Below are 20,112 nucleotides of genomic sequence, written 5' to 3' on the forward strand. Positions count from 1 at the left end.
AACTCTGGTCGTGACCCACTTCTTGTTTGTCCTAAAGATTGTGAGCAAATCCAGTAGTATGGGCTTCTGCAATGTGTCATGGATTTGTGAGCTGTGTGACTTTGCCCTGTGCTGAGTCAACAGCATGAGCTGAAGTGGCTGCAGCCTGTTACACTGAACTGTGTGTGTCATCAATGTGGGAACGGAGCCCCTCCCTCCACCACTGCGCTACCACCTCCCACATTTACATATACAGAGACATGCAGGAGGGATGATATGTCCTTTCAGACATGTATGGTTCCGATGCTGCATTCATTCATATCCTATATGAAAATACAGATAAATGGGGCTTCACTTACTAAACACATCTGGAAAACATTTAATATTATCCATATCACAGTGCAACTCTGAAAAGTCACATTATTTTGTACAAGAAGAAAATGTTTTTACAGACAAAGTTTCCAGTAAACACTTCAACATTCTGGTAAATTCACAGGGAGAAGTCCCTAACGCGTCTTACCACAATGAGAGGAAGCAGGTCAAACTGCTATAACTCGTATAGGTAAAACTTAGAAACTGAAAATGAAAACACCAGTCTTAAGAAAAATGCTCAAAAAGAAAAATATCAGAACATCTCTGTTGATGTTTTTTACAGTAAATTAATTGTTTGATCTATACTGTGTCAAATATTTCCTAATATACAGTATCTGCTAGGTGATTGTTGATTTGTTGTTATTTACGCTGACATCACACACTTGTGACAATGGCTTCACTTTAATAAAATATAGAATATGAAATAAAACCACTTTCCCCACAAAACTTTATAGTATTACATGAATATAAACTATGGCCTCCAGTGGGATTGTTTTCAAAACCTCCCTGGACCAAAGTAGATTCCAATCTTACAATATTTCCTCTGAAACATCACATTGATCAAGGGATGATTATTTGGCAAAACCAAAATTAGAGTCATTAACCTGAGTCATGTCTCTGCTTTGTGATCACATGCTTTCACATGATGATTTTCCACACAAATGTGTCTCATAAAGTTCACGGATTTCACACCTTTCTGTTTCCATGAAATCATCCTCCCTATACTCTCTCTTCATTTTTGGGAAGCATTGGAAATCCGATTCATCTTGATACTCTCCTCCTTACGCGCCGGATGAATGTGTTGTACTGTATGCAGCACTCGTTTCTGTAGTTTTTATGTTCAAAATATTTATAGATTTAATCCTTTTCTCTGTCTGAATTCAACATCACACCTGTAACAGTTGGTAATGTGTGTAGTGATGTTAGTGAACACCATTTATGTTTGCTGTCAGAAAAATGAGTGGTTTTAGAGTTGAGCTTCATTCATTCATTTATTCAGCTTGAGGACCATCACACAATAGAAAAAAACAATCAAGCTGAACTGGCTCAGTTCTCGCTTAGTTTTTGTATAAAATATGATTACAGAGACTGACGATTGTTATGTTTATCTTTAGAGCACTTAAGCTTTCCTTTTTTAAAGCTCTATCCAACACAGGAGGAGCGACCACCCTCAGAGCTTGTCATGATCCGGTACTCAGACTCACTTCCTGTCTTGGACTTTTATTTTGTACCCCTTTTCTCCACTTCCTGTTCCGAGGTTACTTCTCAAGCTTCACCCCTCTTCATCGCTCACAATTGTTTTCACCTGTTCCCCTGCCTTCTGTGTCACATTCTGGTCCACCGTCATATGTTGTGTTCAAGTTTCATCATCGCTGACCCCAGCTCCTGTGTTCATATTCTGGTATTTTAGTTTGTTGTTAAATTCCCTGTTTCATGTACTTCGCATTCACTGTTTTTCAGCCTAGTCTGTTTTAACGTGTTGTTGTTCCTTTTTAAAATAAACATCACTTGCCTTTCACATCCCTCTCGCAGTGTTGCTTTTGGCTCCTCTACAAAACCCTGATGGAGCTGTAGTGTAGGCCAGCTTTCTGTGTCTGGATCATCATCATTCAGAGCGTCTGAGGTCCTGTGGTACAAGAGACAATTGGGTCTACAACGGATTAAACATTAACACATGGAATGTATATTTACTTCAATAACAGGAGCAGAGTTATTAGTCTCCTTTTTATTATCATCTACTATTGAGTCATTTCAGTGTCTAGACTATGGTGGAAAAAAAAATCATTTGTTTTCTGACAACAGGATATTTTATGGATTCTCAGCAAACATTTTAAACTATTTGAGCACAAATAACTATGGGGACATACAGTACATAAGTACTTCATGCATACTACTTGTGTAGGTCATTGTGAATGTCTGACATTTTTTCATATTCTAATTATATTACATGTTGACCATGTTATCACTATTTCAACCTGTGTGTTGAGCTTCACCAACTTGCTGAGCATAAAGTGAGGTGAGCCTATTGCAAATATAAAAACTGTTTGTCTGACAGAGTGGTAAACAAAACGTAGTCAACTAAAGGGCAGCTGAACAAGCTTAAATTGGCTAAGCTCCTGAGTTGGAATGTGACTGTTTGATTTAATGGGTTCAACAGGTGTGTCACTGCAGGTGTGTGTGATGGCACATGGTTCTCAGTATTACAGAGGGCAATGAGTTGTTCAAGCAAGTTAACCTGACAAAAAAACTGCAGAGTTTCATCTGAGCCTTTAGATCAACAGATTCGTAGCCTAAATATTCAGTGAGAATCACCGAGCTCAGAAGGTCCTCATCACATACTCAGTTCTCAACTTTAACATTTTTGATTCTGCTCCTCACTCTCAAAATAAAAAAAATATTATACTGATTATTTATCTCTTCGGATCAATACAATGTGACAAAACATTTAAAAAAAACAAACAAATGTCTCATGCTTCATGTAATCAGCCAAACTAAACTCTCAACCAAAACATTTCTTTTATTGTTTTAGTAGTAAAAACTAAGCAGTGTTGGAATGAAGCTACATTCTTGAGTGGAATTTGGCATTTTAAATTGGTACAATTTAAATTGTAGAAACTTCAGACGTCAACCAAGATTCCCTGTAGCTAAGTCTGCGGCTTTTGTTTGGCCATTAAGTCATATGAAGGCCCATATTGGCAGCAGTGTAAAAACAGCAGTGGGTTTTTTTGCTGGTTGAACAGACTGGTTGCTTCTGAGAACAAACCTATAGCTGTATGGTTATGTGATGTATTAGTTCAAACTGCAAAACATAAAACAATAATCCACTTCACCTTTCTTCATGGCATTCGAGAAAAGAACGTGTCCTGCCCCAAGTTATTCCAAAATCTCAGAACATTTTTAAATGTAAACTGTTACTGCAAGATGTAATTAAACACTCATTGTGGCAATTCTAGAAAAAGGCACTTAGGAGTGAAGCACCTTTAAATACTATGGGAATATATCAGTTAATTACAATACTGGACTAAAAGGTAATTTATCTCAATGTGATTTTATTTTTTATTTTTTTGGTCCTTTCTGCTTATCCTATGGGTTTAGGGTCACTACAGCGGCTCATTTGTCCACATGTCAACAAATGATTTCTACTGTACTTGGGACAGGCAGTGCACGGCTGGGGATGGGCTGTTGAGGGGTTTAGTCAAGTCGCTTTTATTGTCATTTCTACTATACGCAGTGATACACAGTAGAAACGAGATAACGTTCCCCCAAGAACCAAGGTGCTACAACACAAGCTATGTAAAGTGCATCGAGTGCAGACGAAAAACAGTAGACAGTGTAGACAGACAATGTCTGATTAACACAGGACACAGAACCTAAGACAGTGCCGACCAGTAAACCTATTGTATACTATTTTACAGTAAAGTGTGCAAAAAGAGCAGCATGTAAACAGTATAGTGCATTTGAATGTCCAGCATGTAAACAGTGGAATGTGCAAAAAAAACAGCAGTGTAGTGCGGTAAGTGTAGAATAATGAAAATAAATAAGTGATGGTGGAATTAATTGAGATGAGTTGTGAGTGATGTGTGTGTGTGTGTGTGTGTGTGTTCAATTTCAGTTCTGTGTGTTGAGGAGCCTGATGGCTTGCGGGGAAAAAAACTGTTCGGAACCTCTTTCCTGATGGCAGGAGTGTGAAGAGTGTGTGTGATGGTTGTGTGGGGTCGTCTACAATGCTGCTGGCTTTGCGGATGCGTGTTGTGTAAATGTGCATAATGGAGGGGAGTGTCTTTAGTGTCTTGCCTAACAACAATTCGACATGTGGCCGGGAACAGTGGGGAGCAAACCTCCGATCCCATGGTCGGTAAGGCCGCCACTCTACCAACGGTGATACACTGTGAGGTCAAAATGTGTGATAGGAACACACAGGAAACATTTGACCAAAAACTGCTTCAACAGCAATACACAAACACCTTTGTTAATGACTAGCACCACCAAGTGGTCAAAACCTGTAGTGATAACTACAAGAGATTAGGAACCAAAAACATTAGGTTTAACACAATCTCAATAAAGAAATGACTTGTTCCAATAGGAACTTACTGTTCAGTTTGACTGTGTACAGCAAAACATATTTCAGTTATAACTTCATTTTTAAATATTTACAAGCACTTGGAGAAACATTTATTCACCCTCTTATTAAGACCTGCTTAGCTACAAATACCAAAGAACAACCAAATTCAAAAACTAAATTTGCTTGTAAATATTTAAGCTGCTATCTGCAGTTTGTTACTCATGGGTTTGTACAACAGTTTACAAATGACAAGTCTCAAATTCTCCTGATTTTCCTGTTTATTTTATGATTTTCTTCTTGTTGAGGATCTTCCTTAAACTTTGGGCCATGTAGAAGGGTCGCTCAGGAGAGCCGTCATTCACCTCTAGATCCCACACTAGGAGGCAGCAGTAGTTATGTTAAAATCACAGTGGAGAGAATCACTTACTGTACTATAGTACATTAAAGTTGAAGTTTCTAAAAGTTCTGAAAATTATAACCAAATGGTTATTTTTAAATGCACTGGACAATAATTAAACCATGTGTTTATTTAAAAAAGATAAATCACATTTCCATTATATTTCATAAAAAAAACATTTTCTATACGAAAAGAACACTGAATAACCTCCAACTGCACATCTGAACCTTCCAATAAAAAATTTACCAAAAATGGGTTTAACATCCTTTTATAAACTGTATTGCAAATGTTCCTGGTGTTGGGTCTTAAACCCCAGAATAAGAGGAACATTCTTCATTCATTTCACAACTAGGCACATAAATTAGTGGCTCCATTCAAACTTACCCTGATAACTGTCAGGTTCTGTTCAAATTCTGATCAAAAACCTAAAATGTTGTTTAAAGTCTTAAGCTCCCAACCTCTTAAGTGCAGTATACACACCCATTTTTTTATCTGTCTTTTTGTAAGTGTAAATAGGTAGAATAAAGCAACCTACCAATAGTGGATGTTAACAGTCTAATTTACAATGATTCTTTTACCATTTGTCAAGGTGAATACAAAACATGATTGTCCATTAGAAGTGTTACAAGTCCACCACTTTTCTTTTAAGGTGACATATCACTGTCATGTGAACATTTTAATGTCCTTATATTTGTTTGGGTAAAAATGCTCATATTATTTTTATCCCAGCATGTGCATCCATTGTGTAAGTGGATGTGTACCCTCTCAGTAAGGCAGCGGTCAGCAAAGAATACAGAAAAGAAAAAAGAACATAAGAAAAGCAGAGAAAAAGCAGGTATCTAAGTTGGCTCAAAAGAGGAAGTGAATAGAGGTCTTTCAATACACCCCTGTGCCTTTTCTGTGACGAACTGGAGTAAGTCCTTCCTGTCTAGGTCATCCCTCACTGGCTTGGGATGCTTACAGATTTGACATTTACAGTACTTGTTCTGAAAAGTTCAGGCCCCTGCCAATAAAGTAGATATAGAGAAGCAAATGAGAGTTGTCAGTAAAGCTGCACATTGCTCAGGAGGCAGCACATGATTTGGTACGCTCCTCTCCTTTGCATGGGATTTTGTGCAAGCCAGGAGACATAATAGGGCCTGGAGGAAGAATTCTCAATTCTCTCTAGGTCTTCACCTGAGACCAGGTACCAGCACAGAAAAGGGGAAGTAGGAGGTGCAGACAATGCACATAGTGACAGATAAGAAAGCAAAGCAAAAGCTAGTAGCGATAAATAATCACGATAGACAAGCCTTATCCTTCACAGGCTACTTGGTATTTTATCTTTAAACATCATGGTACTGCTGAGGAAGTATTAAAAAATTAGCATACTTACAAAAGCACAGGAACAACGTGTCCACACACATGGCATATACATTAAAAAAGCCATGTGCTATCATGTAGGATCCAAATATCACTGTCTGAAAGAATGAAAAAGTCAGAATGCTATGTACTGTCAGCACCTGTCTTTTCTATTATAGAGTGTGTAAACAAGAATCTGCATTCTAACAAAGACAAAATTATCATTAAGAATTTTAAACCACTGATTCATGATTCCTTAACTAAATTAATATGCTTGACCAAATTTTAATTTCTTACCACAAGAGGGACCCAGTAGTAATTTAGGGTTGGCACCTCTGCTTGAATGGACGGTATTTTATGTGTGAAGAACAAAAATGCAAGAACACCTGGAAAACAAATGAAGACAAAAAAAAAACAACTATCTGACATGATCATGATGGCATACTGTGGCCATAGCAGCGCAAATGCACCATTTGCCCTCATTAATAATACAAAATTTACATATGAAATGATCACATATAAGGGTCAGCGTGGACCACTTCAAAATATTTGGACAGATTTTAAAGGACCCCCCCTAAATCTAATCATAGGTGGATCTTTTTACTCGTTTTATTGCTGCACTTCTTAACCTGGGGAACACTGTGTGTCTGTGTCTACAATAAAAATGATACTATATTAACAGGTGAATCATTACTGACAAAACCAGAGGAAAAAAATAATAAACTGACAATATTTTTACAGAGACTGTGTTGTTACGCAACCCCATGCTAACGTTTGGAGGACATGGGCGCCATCTTGTGTGGTGCTGCGCTTGTCATTGAATGGCTTGAAACTCACCAACACTTCCTGAAATAACCAGTTTTCCCAAGAAAAGTAAAAAGTCTGTCACTTTGTCCAGGACAGTCACCCTACAAAGGAGGCGGAAAAACACCACAGTGAAGAAGAAACACAGCAGGGACATAGAGGAAACAATAGTGTGTGCTAAGACACAAATTTAAATGTTTGATATATTGTAAATTAAATATTGTAAATATTTTAAATGTTTCAAACACCATTAAATACATGATAGCTAGTAGCATCATTAGAAAAAAGTGATGCATTGTTACTCTGGCATCAGATCAGAGTCTCATTGATGGACAAATATTATTTCTGCATTTAAAACACCTAGCAAATACATTTTCTGTGGGTGTACGGCAACTTATCTGTACTTTGATGCTTTTTAGATGTGAAACTGCTATAGAAATATAAAGGGTCTTACCGAATAACATTCCTCATCAAGAGGAAGTAAGCATCCTTGGAAGAGGTGCAGAAGTTCTTCCCATATATTGCCATCTATTGGTGATAAAGAGTAGATAAATCAGCACTTATTGCAAGCCAGAGCCAATTAACAACTGGACTGCTTACAGATAGGTGCAATAAATAAGTCTAACGACTGGCAAGACAATTGTTCCACAACTCACCATAATGTATGCATTTGTGTTTATGAATTTAATGGAATGTTCCAGGCACCAGAAGCAGCATTTGAGGCAGCAAAGCAAGAATCGTGTAAAGCGGTTTCGGGAACCTGGAGGAATATCATCAATTATCAACATCACATTGAAATAATCTTCAAATTCTATAAGAAAGGAAATAGTCCAAGTGTGTGAGTGACAGCTTACCTTTCAGTTTTTGATGTAGGTAATCAAGAACATTTCCAACCATCTGCAGCATGGAGACGATCAGAGAACCGAAAGCGAGTGAACCTGTGTGATAACTATAACACACGAAAATGTAGCAATGTGGATCTGAACATTTGCAGAGACAGTGTGTTAAACTAAACTAAAATGTTTGTATTACAAACAAAAACAAGCCATCAGATGGACCTGATGCTTGTGTTTGGGAGTCCATGACACAAACAGCTAAAGTTTAAATACAACTTATGTTCATTCTTGATCTTTAAAGAGTTAAAGAAATAAGTCATATATAATATACAATATTGTCGCTGTCCGTGGTGGTACCTACCTTATGGCTCTGCTAAATGAGGAATAGAGGGGACAGGTAGGGATGTCTTTTGACTTGTTCAGGGCCCAGTAGTAGGACGCAAAGGCCCCAGCCAGGGTGCATTGACCCAGGGCAATGATATAGTTGACAAGCCAGAGCAAAACAAACAGGTTACACAGATGGGGCACTATGATGTAGCGGTGATAGACACTCTCCCCACCATAGAAGGCAAACAGGCATTTTGATTTAGGGCATGTTTTGGGGATATCTGAGTCATTAAAGGTCTAAAAGAAAGTAACAGATTTAATCTTGATGAGTTATATTAGTTATATAATAGAATTTATATTAGAGCACATTAATTCTCACATTCTTAAACAGAACTCACAAGCAGGTTTTACAGTACTTGTAGCCAATAAATAAGTTATTACACCTATTTAATGAATTATTTGATTGCTCATACAAATTCCAAACAAACTAACGCACTTATTCTAACTGTTTTACACAAAAATGGGACTAACCTTTGGATTGCAAATGAGGTTGGCATGTGTGCAATTTTTATCAGTAGCCACGACCTTGTAGACTGCAGTTCCAGACGATGCCAACAAGCTAAGGGAAGACTAGTTAAGGGCAATACAAAGGAATTCTAGTTCTAGTAAAAACAGAATTGTATGACAAAACCGAACAGCAGGAGTTTATATTTTGCTCTTGCTTAAAAAAAAACTATTTTAGCAACTAAGTGTAAGGATACACTGCTGTGATGACGCAATAAGTGATGCAAATGGAAAGAAGGAGAAAGGTGATGATGGGGTAGAAGAGAGTGGACATGATGTATTGGATGGCCCTAGAAATAACAACAACAAAAAAATCAAACATATTCATGTCAACCATTTAGTGTTTGAATAGATGACAGAGCTTACATCCATACTTACTTGTTCCCCTCTCTAAGCAATGCAACAGCAATGCAAAGTCTTTTCCGCAGAAATATCAGCATAATCACAATGACCACCTCAATCACAATCAGTAAGATCACTACAGCAAAAAATACATGAATGAATAAATCATATAATTCTTTTCACTGGACATATTAGCATAATTAATTTTGTAATTTTTTTTTACAATAGCACCACTGTAATCATTTGCTCAATGGCAGGAGAATTTACATTTACATAAATGGAAAAGACTGCACTTATAATTGTGGTTCTGGAAACACTGCGCTACTGTTTTTATTAGTATTACCACATTAAATATAAACAACCATATGTGTTAAATGTAAATATGAAACTCCTAAAACAGAAGCAAGTAAGACAGTGAGTGACAACATACTGAAGACGAGCCACATCTGGCTAAGTTGAAGGTAAATGCCTTCTGTCTGGAGGCTGTTTTTCAAAACGTTTTTTGTAGATGGTTTCCCTCTCAGCCTACTGTATTCCCAGTAGCAGTGCCAGATACCTGAGAAACAAGGAGAAAAAGAATAAATCGAAATCTAAACTTCATTTTGAAATGAGTATGTTGAAATTACAAAAGTACAATTGCACAAAGCAAACAAAGGCACAAAAGGCATAGACTGCAAAATTTATAAAACATAAAACGGTGTGCATGCACAAATGAAGGTTTTAGAAACCAGAAAACGTTGGGAGGTTGCAGCAGCTGTTATTGCGACAAATGGGTCAATCTTCATATCAAACTAATAGGTCAGACATGGAGGTGGATGGTTTATTTTAATGGCTTGTTGCATACCACCAAAGTAGGGACTAGCCACTGGAAGCATAGATCATTCAGACTGCTTAAAATATGTGTTTATTGTAGGCATTTTGAAATGTACAAAGCTAAGAAATTACATCCTTGGTGTGTTTAAAAACAGATGAGAATGTCAAATGTAAAATATTTGTGTCAGTGTGTGTATAAAATATGTAAAGGGTCTGGCAATTGCCTTTAGTGTATACTCACCATAGCCGACTGCAGTGATGACACCAGCGATAATGACCCACAGAAGTGCACCACCAGTGTAACGCAGCACAAGGATAAAAATAAAACTGGCCACCATGCTTATTACCAGGCCACTGCAAGAAAACATTATTCACATAAAAATTACAGGATAATCATTTGATTCAGTTTGATCACTACTGAAAAGTCAAGTGTGATTTTTTTTTTACCTACAGAGAAGCACATAATGCATAAAAATCAATGAAAACATGAAAATCACCAAAGCACAGAGCCATTCTTACATGAGGATCCAGTACCAGGAATTAGCATAATCCTCACAGATCTTTATGCCAACTTCTTTGGCATTTAGTAGGCGTGAGACAGTTCTGTGATGGAGTAACAAGTTGAGATGGGAAAATGTAGGTAAGAGAAGAGCTGACAAAAACAGCCTTAGTAAAAGTGTGAAAAGGAACTGCAGCAAATTAGTATCCAAATTAGACTATTGTAATATTTTGTTTTTAGGCTCTTAATAACCTATTATTAACCTATAATAACCTAATGGTCCAGAATGCTGCAGATAGAATCTTAACTATATTTTTAAAAAAAATCAGCCATAATTTCACAAATTTTAGCTTCATTTCACAGGCTCCCTATCCTTGTCAGATTAAGCCCGAAGGTGCTTCTAATGACCTATAAAGTGAATTTGAATTTGATGGCAGCAACTCAAAAAAGCTGGAAAAGAGGGAATAAAAGGCAAAAAAGTAATAGCTGCAAATAAAAAAAAAAAAACTAATTTCATTTGACAACTAATTAGGTCAATTGGCAAAAGGTCAGTAACATGACAGGAGCATTTCAGAGAAGCAGAGCCTCTCGAATGTAAATATGGGCAGAGTTTCACCACTCTTTGACAAACTGCGTCTGTGGAACAGGAATGCGACAACATTCCTCTCCTAAAACTCCAGCAACGGGTCTCCTCACTTCCCAGACATTTACAGACAGTTGTTAAATGAAATGGAGAAGATGCTGCACAATAGTAAACATCACTCTGTTCCAACTATTTTGAGATGTGTTGCCATCAAATTCACAATGAGCTAATATTTATAATAAAATGGCAAAATGTCTCAGGTCCAACATCTGATATGTTGTTTAAGTTCTATTGTGAATTGCATTCTGTTTTTATTTACATTTTACACATCGCTCCAACTTTTTTTCAAATTGGGGTTGTTGTACAGATAAGCTGCATTTTCATGTATAAAAAAGATGCAAATGATTTGAATGTGGTCGGTCACGTTCCTGGGCATCAGAAACATGCCTATTTTCCTACTCAGCAATATCTGTCTAGAACTCTCTGGGTGCAGACTTGTCAGCCCTATTTATAGTTTTAAAACAATTTGATTTTACAGGGTAAACTGTTACTGCATTATTATTCTACCACAGCAGCAATTCTGAATTTAATGTATTCGACTCTTCCACTTAACTTTACTGGTTTAACAACAAGGATAATGGTTCACATTGCTGGGAGGCAGGACTTACGTGGCAGCATCTTTAAGGTCGCTGACTTTTGTCTCACTATTCTCACTATCTTTGAAGACGGTCTCATTGGCTACAGTTAAGGTTCCTTTGCTTTTTTTGAAATCAGGAAAACATCGCTGAAGGACTGCAACAGATTTTTAACAAAAGGGTAGTTGCTCTTATGAAGAAATGAGCTACTGAGTGTTATCATGTTTACAGTGTTAAGGAGACACTTACAAGGTCTGCTTGGCACAATTATAGATGGGCAGTCTTCATCTTCTATGATGTCTGAAGCTGACTGAAAGAGAAAAATGACAGGATAAATTAACTGCTGAATACAAAAGATTTCATGCTCACGATTCAACTGGCACAGTATTTAGAGTGGAGGGCCTTACCTCTGCATCGTTGAATTTTCATTCACAAAGCTTTTGTATTAATAAGATCATTTCGGGACATCACCAAGTAGTCAGATATGACAGATCTGGACTATTTCCTGTCTGATGTAATGCTATCAAACTTGAGAGGATCAATGATTCAGTTTAAACGGCGTGAGTGAGCCGTTAGCTGCACTACCTCACTGCACTACCTCACCTTATTGCCTTATTGCTCTTATTTTTTTGCTCTGATTATTATTTTATTGGTATTTTATTTCATTTTTTTCTTCTTATTTTTATTTTACTTACTGTATAACATTTAGTGTGGACGGCAAAGTAAGAATTTCATTGTGCAGGGAAACATGCTTTCTGTCTGTGCATATGACAAGAAACACTTTGAATCTTGAATCTCTGTTAGCTGCTCCCACTCACCTCCTCATTTTCTAATCCTTACACAGCGTCACCCTCACAGGACTGCTGCCAGCCGAGCGGCTGAAAAGTGCATCAGTGGCTGCTAGCTTACTTCTGCATGTTCTTGAAGCCCATTCTAGTGAGTTTTTTTATTATAATGACTATTCAGTTTTACCATATAAACTGCACTGTGCATTTATGTTTAAAGCTAAGTTTTTCCTTCTCTTTTCTTCTGTAAAATTCAATGTAACCAAAGTAGAACAAGGAGGCACGAATGCTCATAATTTAGACTTAGAAATGATTATATGGATGAATATGCACATGTACACCTATGACTAAAGGAAGTCACAAACTGGGATTTAGGAGCTAAGTACATGACAAAGAATGACTGCGTCTCACCTTTTGGTCATTCAAACCTGGCTTACAGAATTGCCTGTAATAAGTCCAGTTATTGGATTTTGACACATCCTTCAGACTTTCAAATCTGTCAGGGCACTTGGAGACACAGAGCTAGAACGAAGCAACACATCATCTTAATGAGAAAGCCTTTCAATCTTGCCTAATACACTGTGGAGGAACATAAAGCATTCAAAAACACGCTGCTGGAGCGGGCTTCTTTTAGTCTCTTACCTGGGTTGTTGGGCACTGGAGGTTAATTAAAACTTCAGGTTTGGAACATTTTAACATGTTGAAATAAAATAATATGGTTTTGTCTCTGTGGAGACAAATGATGAAGACTAAGAGTGATGTCACATTACATTAGACAGATTCAAAACACTAAATCTGAAACATTACTGTGCAAAGTTTTATCAGTCAGCATGTATAATAATGTGTAATTGCATGCACGCTCACACACACACACACACACACACACACACACACACACACACACACACACACACACACACACACACAAAGAGTTAACTGTGATGTAGCACATAATTAATTACAAATCATTTTCATGTAAAGCATTTTTTGTGAGTGTAAGAATAACAATGGAAAGGTGACAGCATAACTGAAAAACATAATTATTCTTCTGCAATTATTCTTCTTTAAAGAAGATATTTTCCCACTCACGCATTGGAGGTGTTCTTCTGCCCACATAGCTGTCCGTGGCTGTCGGTTGGATAAATTAACTTCCTTGGGTCTCCTTGGATCCAGGCTGTAAACATACTATAACATTTTATTGACGGGACCACATAAATTTGAACAGATATATCCACACCAGACACATAGAAAACAAGGCCTAAGCCACAAGGCTTTGTGTGGTTCTAAATGACTTATTCTATTAGTTTGGAGTTTGGTGTCACACGGATTGTCCACATTTTAAGTAAGAGAAAAATGATCTACTCCTGAAGGACAAGCATTGAATATTTATTAAGATATAAATATAAATTGGATCAATGGAGTCACGTACATGAGAATGGCTGCATCAAGACAAAGCCCTGCATTGCTCTCTGAGTGCTAAGCAAGAATAACTGACAATTAGCAAGACAACACTGGACTGCATGAATTCATGTTAATGAAAAAAAAAACTACATAAAAACAACAACAAAACAAAATCTTCTGTTTCTGTCTGAAAGTGTAGTAACTCTGACATCGCTAAGCAATTCTTGTGTTTCATTTGTTTGATCAATCTGATTAACACTGTGTTAAGTCCTTTCACTTTCTAGGATAATGAAGGATTGCGTTGAGTGTAATACAGTACAAAAAGGTTATTTGACAAATATTTGAGAAAACATAAATGATGAAACTGAAAAAATAAACAGTTCTCCAGCTGGCTGACAACATGTTATTGTCTATTTGAAGTCTGGGAAACTGGGAAACGGTAAGTCCCCCCAGATTGAGATGTGACTCAAGCTAGCAAAAGACAAAATTATGTTGATAGCACTTGGACCTCAGCTTTTTTCTGTTTTGTGATGTATGTTATGCATGTGTGTGAAGGAGAAAAGAAATGTAAAGTATAAGTTTTTAAAAAGGGAATTGTTTTGTATTTGAAATGGTAAGAGAAAATTGGCTAAGAAAAAATCAGTGAAATAAGCAGGAAAAAAATATAAGACATTCAGTTTGAAAGAGAAATGGGCAAAAGATAAACTTAAGCTTAAGCTTTTTGATTTGGCACCCTCTCATTTTATCCAGGCACCAGGGTGGCCCTGGTTGGCTGGGCAGGGCCGCATCTGGTGGGGTGGGATTCGGCCTTTTGCATACCAACCCAATCCTCTACCCACTGAACCACCAGGCCCCCAGTTTGAAAGAGAAATAGGAAGAAAAGAAAAAATGAAAAGGAGAAAAAGTTAACACTAAAAAGAAAAGGAGAGTTCCAGAACACAATAAGTGAGCAGGTAACACTTTGAGACCACAACTAGACATGAAAATATCACCGCTCCTGTGAACACATTGGAGTGCGAGTTGTTTGTGTGTCGTTGTGATAGTGTGTCATTACCAGCAACGTGTCAAACTCACCGGTAGTACCCAGAGCGATGTAGCCGAGGACAACAATCACGAAGATAACACAGCAACACACATCAGTGCAGTTCCTGGGGAGAAAAAATGCGTGGAAAAATAAGAGCTGAATGAAACTGAAAAGCAAGACTACTGTACAACAGAAAAATAGGGTTAATTATGAATGAACATCATAATACAGTTAATGCTGATGTGGAGTTTAGCCAACTTTCTAATGAGATTCTGAATCCTCTAAGCCCCCCTGGAACGAACTGTCGTGCAAGCACAGAGACAGCTATTTGAAGTTTCCCTCTCTCTTTCCACAGTAGCCTTGCTACTTTAAAAGCCATATTTCTTAGTCTCTTTCTCTGTAAGTTTTTACTGTCTCTCCCTTAAAAAATGTTCTTCCCCTTGTTTCCATTCTAAGAGAAGAGAAGCTATTTATTGACTTCTTAGTTTTAAACAAACATTTCAAATATATACAGCGAGAATAGTGCACCTGGTTTAAAAAAAAACATTCACTATCTTCTTACAACAGCACCAGGGATGTGTGGACTACATTTGTTTTGGGTGTATCTGGCTGGTCGATATTGCGTGTCATGGGCCACCAGTTTGATTTATGTCCACTGATCTGTATAGAGTGAAGAGCAGGAGAGCTGCCAGCACTCAGCGCGATCTTTTTGACTTTGCATTAAAAATCTATCAGTGCCTCGACAAGCGTGTGTGACGAACAGTTTTAAAAAAATACAAACAAAACAAATGAAGTCACCTAAATCACACACACAAAAAAAACGATGTCCTACTGGTGTGTATGACTTATGTTTTTGTAAACTTATTTGTTAGTGAACTATGATGTTGAGTATAAGTAAGTACCTTTTATGAACAGGCCCTTTGAAGTTTGGGTCAAACTTGCATGGCTCCTCTATAAGACATGCAGAGAATGGTAGGAGCACATAAAAGTCAAAATGAAAGCAAATATAAAAATATTAATAAAACATTGACAGAGTACATACAGATGAAAAATAATACAGCAACAAACATTACTGACTAGTACACAGTATGATTTTCAACAAAAACAAAAAACTGTTTTTATGATTTTGCTGCTTTTTTGGAGATTGTTGGTGATTTAGAGCCAAATAAATCATTAGTGACTAGTAACTATTTGCGCAACATTCCATTACATTGATGCCAAATATGATTTAATCTTATCCTCTTAGTAGAACCAAGAAGAAGGGTGATTGCTCAAAAGCCAAAACATTGTGGTTTACACAAAAATATAAGAAATCATATTAACCACTATTAAGCCAAAAAGCTTATCTGGGTCACAGTAAGAATTCCCTATTTAACCCACCAGAATAAATAAACTGTTGCAAAAGACATCAGTCACCCAAGGAGCTAAATCAGACTGCGTGCATTTGTAGGTGTAACAGAAAACATGGATTTACTTCAGAATTGGTACCTAAGACCTATTATTAGTCCCACATGGAGCATGATATCTTAAAGCAGCTGGGACAGAGTTAGGGACAGCATAAGTGGCTCTATCTACCATCTGCCTATTTTCCAAAATGATCCTATTAGGAGACATGCAAGTCAGTACAATCTATTATGCACATGGGAATCTGGGTGGCCCTTTTTTTAAATGTACTATAGAATAGTGAAGGGTCTTCATTACACAAGTAAATAAAACCTTTTCATTTCAATCAGCAATTCAATCCAATTTAAAGACTAAAGCTCATAAACATCTTAATATAAAGTACTGTCTGAGCTTGGTTTAGCTGATGCCTTTTCAACACAATTAGTTAAAAAAAAGTCTAAAAACACATTAAACAAATACCTCTACATTTCTGCTAGCCTGCATCACTTTGGGAGAATGTTATAGAAAGTTATAGTTACAATGTGTCAATAAAAACTATGTTGTATTTGTATACGTATAATTTATAGAAAACTGAAATCACCAGGGGTGTGATGTGTTCTCAACTTGTTGAGTAATTGTAATGTCCCGTAATTGCTTGCATATACTGTTCATTTACTGTTAATTTCATTAGTCTGTTTCTGTAGACACAGAACATCCACACACAAACTGCACTACCCGCCCGCAATACTGTGGTGGATTTCAAATTTGGCTACACTTACCCATACCCATATTTATGCACGTTGGTAGAAGAAATAATTTACTATAAATAGGATTATTTCTGTTTTCCTTGTCATCTGTGTGTTTTTTTTTACCAGGAGCTTGAGGGCCTTTGGGGGTCCAGATTGCTGTAATAGATATCTCCTCCCTCCGGACCAACTGCTGGACCCCTTTCTTCTTTGTCTTCTTTGCTGATGTCTCTGTTTTCTTTCCTTCCTCTCCTGCATTGCCAATCTTCTTATCTAATAAGAGAACAAACTTAGCCATTTAGCTAGGCCTTAATTTCAGTCCCAGTCAGCTGCTTATATCCTTTCACCATCCCTCCACCGGAGCAGCGATTATACTCACGTGTGCAACAGCTCGAAGGAGAGTAACCTGAGTAGAAAAAAAGCAAAGAGAGAACACACACAAAGGCATGTGCTACATGCTGCAAATTGTCGTCTTGAAAGTCTGTTTTTACAGACTCAAACAAATACCCATCCACATCTTGGCTCTGTTCAGAATACTCAAAAATGATGTACTGACTCTTACTATCACTAGTGTGAATATAGTCAACTTCTAGGCAATTAAGAGAGACACAACTGTCTCTTGAGAAATTACAAAGGAATTTAGTAACTAGAGAACATAACATTGTTAAAATTGATGAGTAGAAATATCATAAAGATATGTAAATTGTGTACTGTAGGACCACTATAAAGTGAGCATTAAGTATTTGCAGATGACAGTGACACTTAAAAAGCCCATAACACTTAATCTTAGGAGTAAAATACACAACCTTCTCTGACTGCAATTTCACAGTAAGAGGCGGTGAATGTGTAGTCAAACCAGGGCTGTGAGCTTTGGTCAGGACTCTGCATTGACTCAGTATTAAACTGCAGAATTTAGAGAAGCTGTCCATGTGAGAAATTTGTTAATTTACAGTGTGGAACCTATATCTCAATTGTACCTTACAAACCTGTCACAGAATGATCATGAGCTATTTTTCTACTTTTCTGACTGACTGAACGTTTCAGCAGTACAGAACACTTGCTACTTAGCTGGAAATATATAATATACTAACGTCTAGAGTACACTTGAATCTGACATGTAGAGCAAGTGATTGACCATTGGCTACACCACACCACTTATAATTAAAAGTAATCTTTGTACTTGAACTAGATGATAACTTACTGATGTCAATATTCAGTTTTCAGCTGAAATGTATAAGAATTAAGGCTCGGCCTAAACATTCAACTGTTTGGAGATTCATTATTATATGTTAGTATAATGCAGTGCAATTTAATGCAATCCAATACAGTGGTTCTGCCATGAATTCTTCTTTCATTACGAGGGGGTTCTAATGTTTTGGCCAATTAAATGGAACCACCTCTTCTCTCTCGAGTATGACTCCACTACCCTTTGACCTAGATAATAAACAGAGTGGAATTTTCACCTTTCTGACAGTTTCAACCTAAAATCGAGAAATTAAAACCTTCTAAAATTTGAATTCATGGCAGTGCTGAATTGTTTGTCAGCTGTTGTTTCCTACACTTAATGCTTCCCAGCAGTCATTTTGGGTATAGCGTAATAAGGCATATTTGTAACTAATAATGAAAAATTGTTGACTCTAAGAAGTTTAATAGGCTAACAAAATACTTTTGCTTTCATGAAAATGGCATAAAGAACTATTGTAGAAATGACTGATGTAGTTCCTCAACTACAGTAACAGGGAGTGAGGGAGTGACAGACAAACTTCAAAACTGACCAGTGAAAGTTCAGAAGACAGACATTTGGAGGTGATAGAATATTATACTGCTTTGATAACCAGCATCATTAATAAGGCAGGCTGATTACAGTGAACGCTTTGGCGCCAGGTAAACGATGCCATCAAAAGGCCAAAGTTATGATACCACTGGAGTTACAGTAACTACTGGTAACGTTAGTGACACGGACAAGGGAAAAAATTTTGATGTACTTATTCGTACTTTAACAGCCGCTTTTCTACCGATAGTGCACTTTTGTGTGATTGGCACCATTACGGCTGTTACATTCCTATGTTACTATTAAAGGGGGGAATATCTTGGTGTTTTACAACAAAGACAAAACCGACTCACCCCAGTTGAAGGAGGGAATGTCCATCTTTTTAGCCATGGCACTTAGTAGGACAGATGCAGCACCAGAGTCTTGGTTTTGGAGACAGCATATGAGAATCGAGGTGACCCGCGGTGGTTGTAACGTCTTTACGGACTCAAGTAGCGATGTTACTCTCGCGCCCGTCTGCTCCTCACAGTATCAAGTTGCTAAGTGTCGCTAAGCAGTGCTTTGATCCCTGTTTCCACGCGCTGCGTTACGAGCGAGGCCTTATTACGTCACATGCGACTCAGTGGTGTTTACATCCCAACGTCATTAATTATATCAAAACGTCATAAGGGGACGCGGTGCTCCTCGGCGGCGGCTGCTGCTGAGTACTGCGATTTCCCTTGTTAGGGTGTTATTTGAAGCTACCACATCGTTTTTCTACACTTTGACAGCTAAACGTGTGTTTGATTTAAATGAGCAGTACTGGAGTACGAAGGGTTTAATACGATATCTATGTCTACAACAGAATGATTAATTTTAACGTGTTTATTTGGCTGAATAATAATAAATCCAATGCTGCCATCAAATTCTAAATGAGCTAATATTGTCCGTGTAATGGTAAAAGCTTTCGGTTTCAACATCTGATGTGTTGTTTATGTTCTACTGTGAATAAAATATGGGTTGATAAGATTTGCAAATCATTACATTCCGTTCTAACCAGCTTTCCAACATTTTTGGAATTGTAAAAAGTGATGTACAAGGAAAGAAGGATATCAATCTCCTGTTATTATAATTTCGATTCTGTTTCGATTCGATTTCAGTTATTCAACCTGTTCAGCTTCAATTCGGCTCTCAGCAACTTTTTGGAAATGCTTTTTATAGTTTCAATTATTACTTACATTACACATACATACACTTGCTATTCCTATTTTTAGTACAAATATGATCCAACTTTGAAAAACGTTACAAAAATGTGCATTATCGTTTAGGTAAACAACCGATTTAGTGACTTCATGAAGAGACGGATCTGTAAAAACAACACATTAAATATAGAGAATTACAGTTCTCCACTGTGGTATGTAAGGTTGCAAATTTTGGCCTGAATAGATTTGTGGAAACTCACAGAGGA

General features: G+C 37.3%; 1 protein-coding gene across 3 annotated transcripts; it reads right to left on the bottom strand.

Annotated features, from left to right (window-relative positions):
- Nucleotides 1–1,732: 1,732 nt before the first annotated feature.
- Nucleotides 1,733–19,378, bottom strand: LOC137104544 (choline transporter-like protein 5-B). Of its 3 annotated transcripts, none has more exons than XM_067485874.1 (23): nucleotides 19,019–19,378; nucleotides 17,021–17,167; nucleotides 15,668–15,716; nucleotides 14,816–14,889; nucleotides 13,430–13,514; nucleotides 12,983–13,067; nucleotides 12,752–12,862; nucleotides 11,805–11,865; nucleotides 11,589–11,712; nucleotides 10,358–10,441; nucleotides 10,080–10,192; nucleotides 9,456–9,581; nucleotides 9,062–9,161; nucleotides 8,881–8,973; nucleotides 8,651–8,738; nucleotides 8,154–8,416; nucleotides 7,811–7,905; nucleotides 7,613–7,716; nucleotides 7,411–7,484; nucleotides 6,990–7,060; nucleotides 6,450–6,538; nucleotides 6,187–6,271; nucleotides 1,733–1,978 (listed from the first exon to the last, which is right to left on the bottom strand). In XM_067485874.1, coding segments are annotated over exons 1-23 (2,160 nt in total). In that variant the 5' UTR covers nucleotides 19,056–19,378; the 3' UTR covers nucleotides 1,733–1,976. The 3 variants fall into 3 exon arrangements, with proteins under 3 accessions (XP_067341975.1, XP_067341976.1, XP_067341974.1); XM_067485873.1 differs by lacking the exon at nucleotides 1,733–1,978 and adding an exon at nucleotides 1,999–4,790; XM_067485875.1 differs by lacking the exons at nucleotides 1,733–1,978; nucleotides 19,019–19,378 and adding an exon at nucleotides 1,998–4,790 and having other exon boundaries at nucleotides 13,430–14,579; nucleotides 17,021–17,033.
- Nucleotides 19,379–20,112: the final 734 nt, after the last annotated feature.

Source organism: Channa argus, chromosome 19 (assembly GCF_033026475.1).
Source record: "Channa argus isolate prfri chromosome 19, Channa argus male v1.0, whole genome shotgun sequence".
NCBI classification, from domain to species: Eukaryota; Metazoa; Chordata; class Actinopteri; order Anabantiformes; family Channidae; genus Channa; species Channa argus.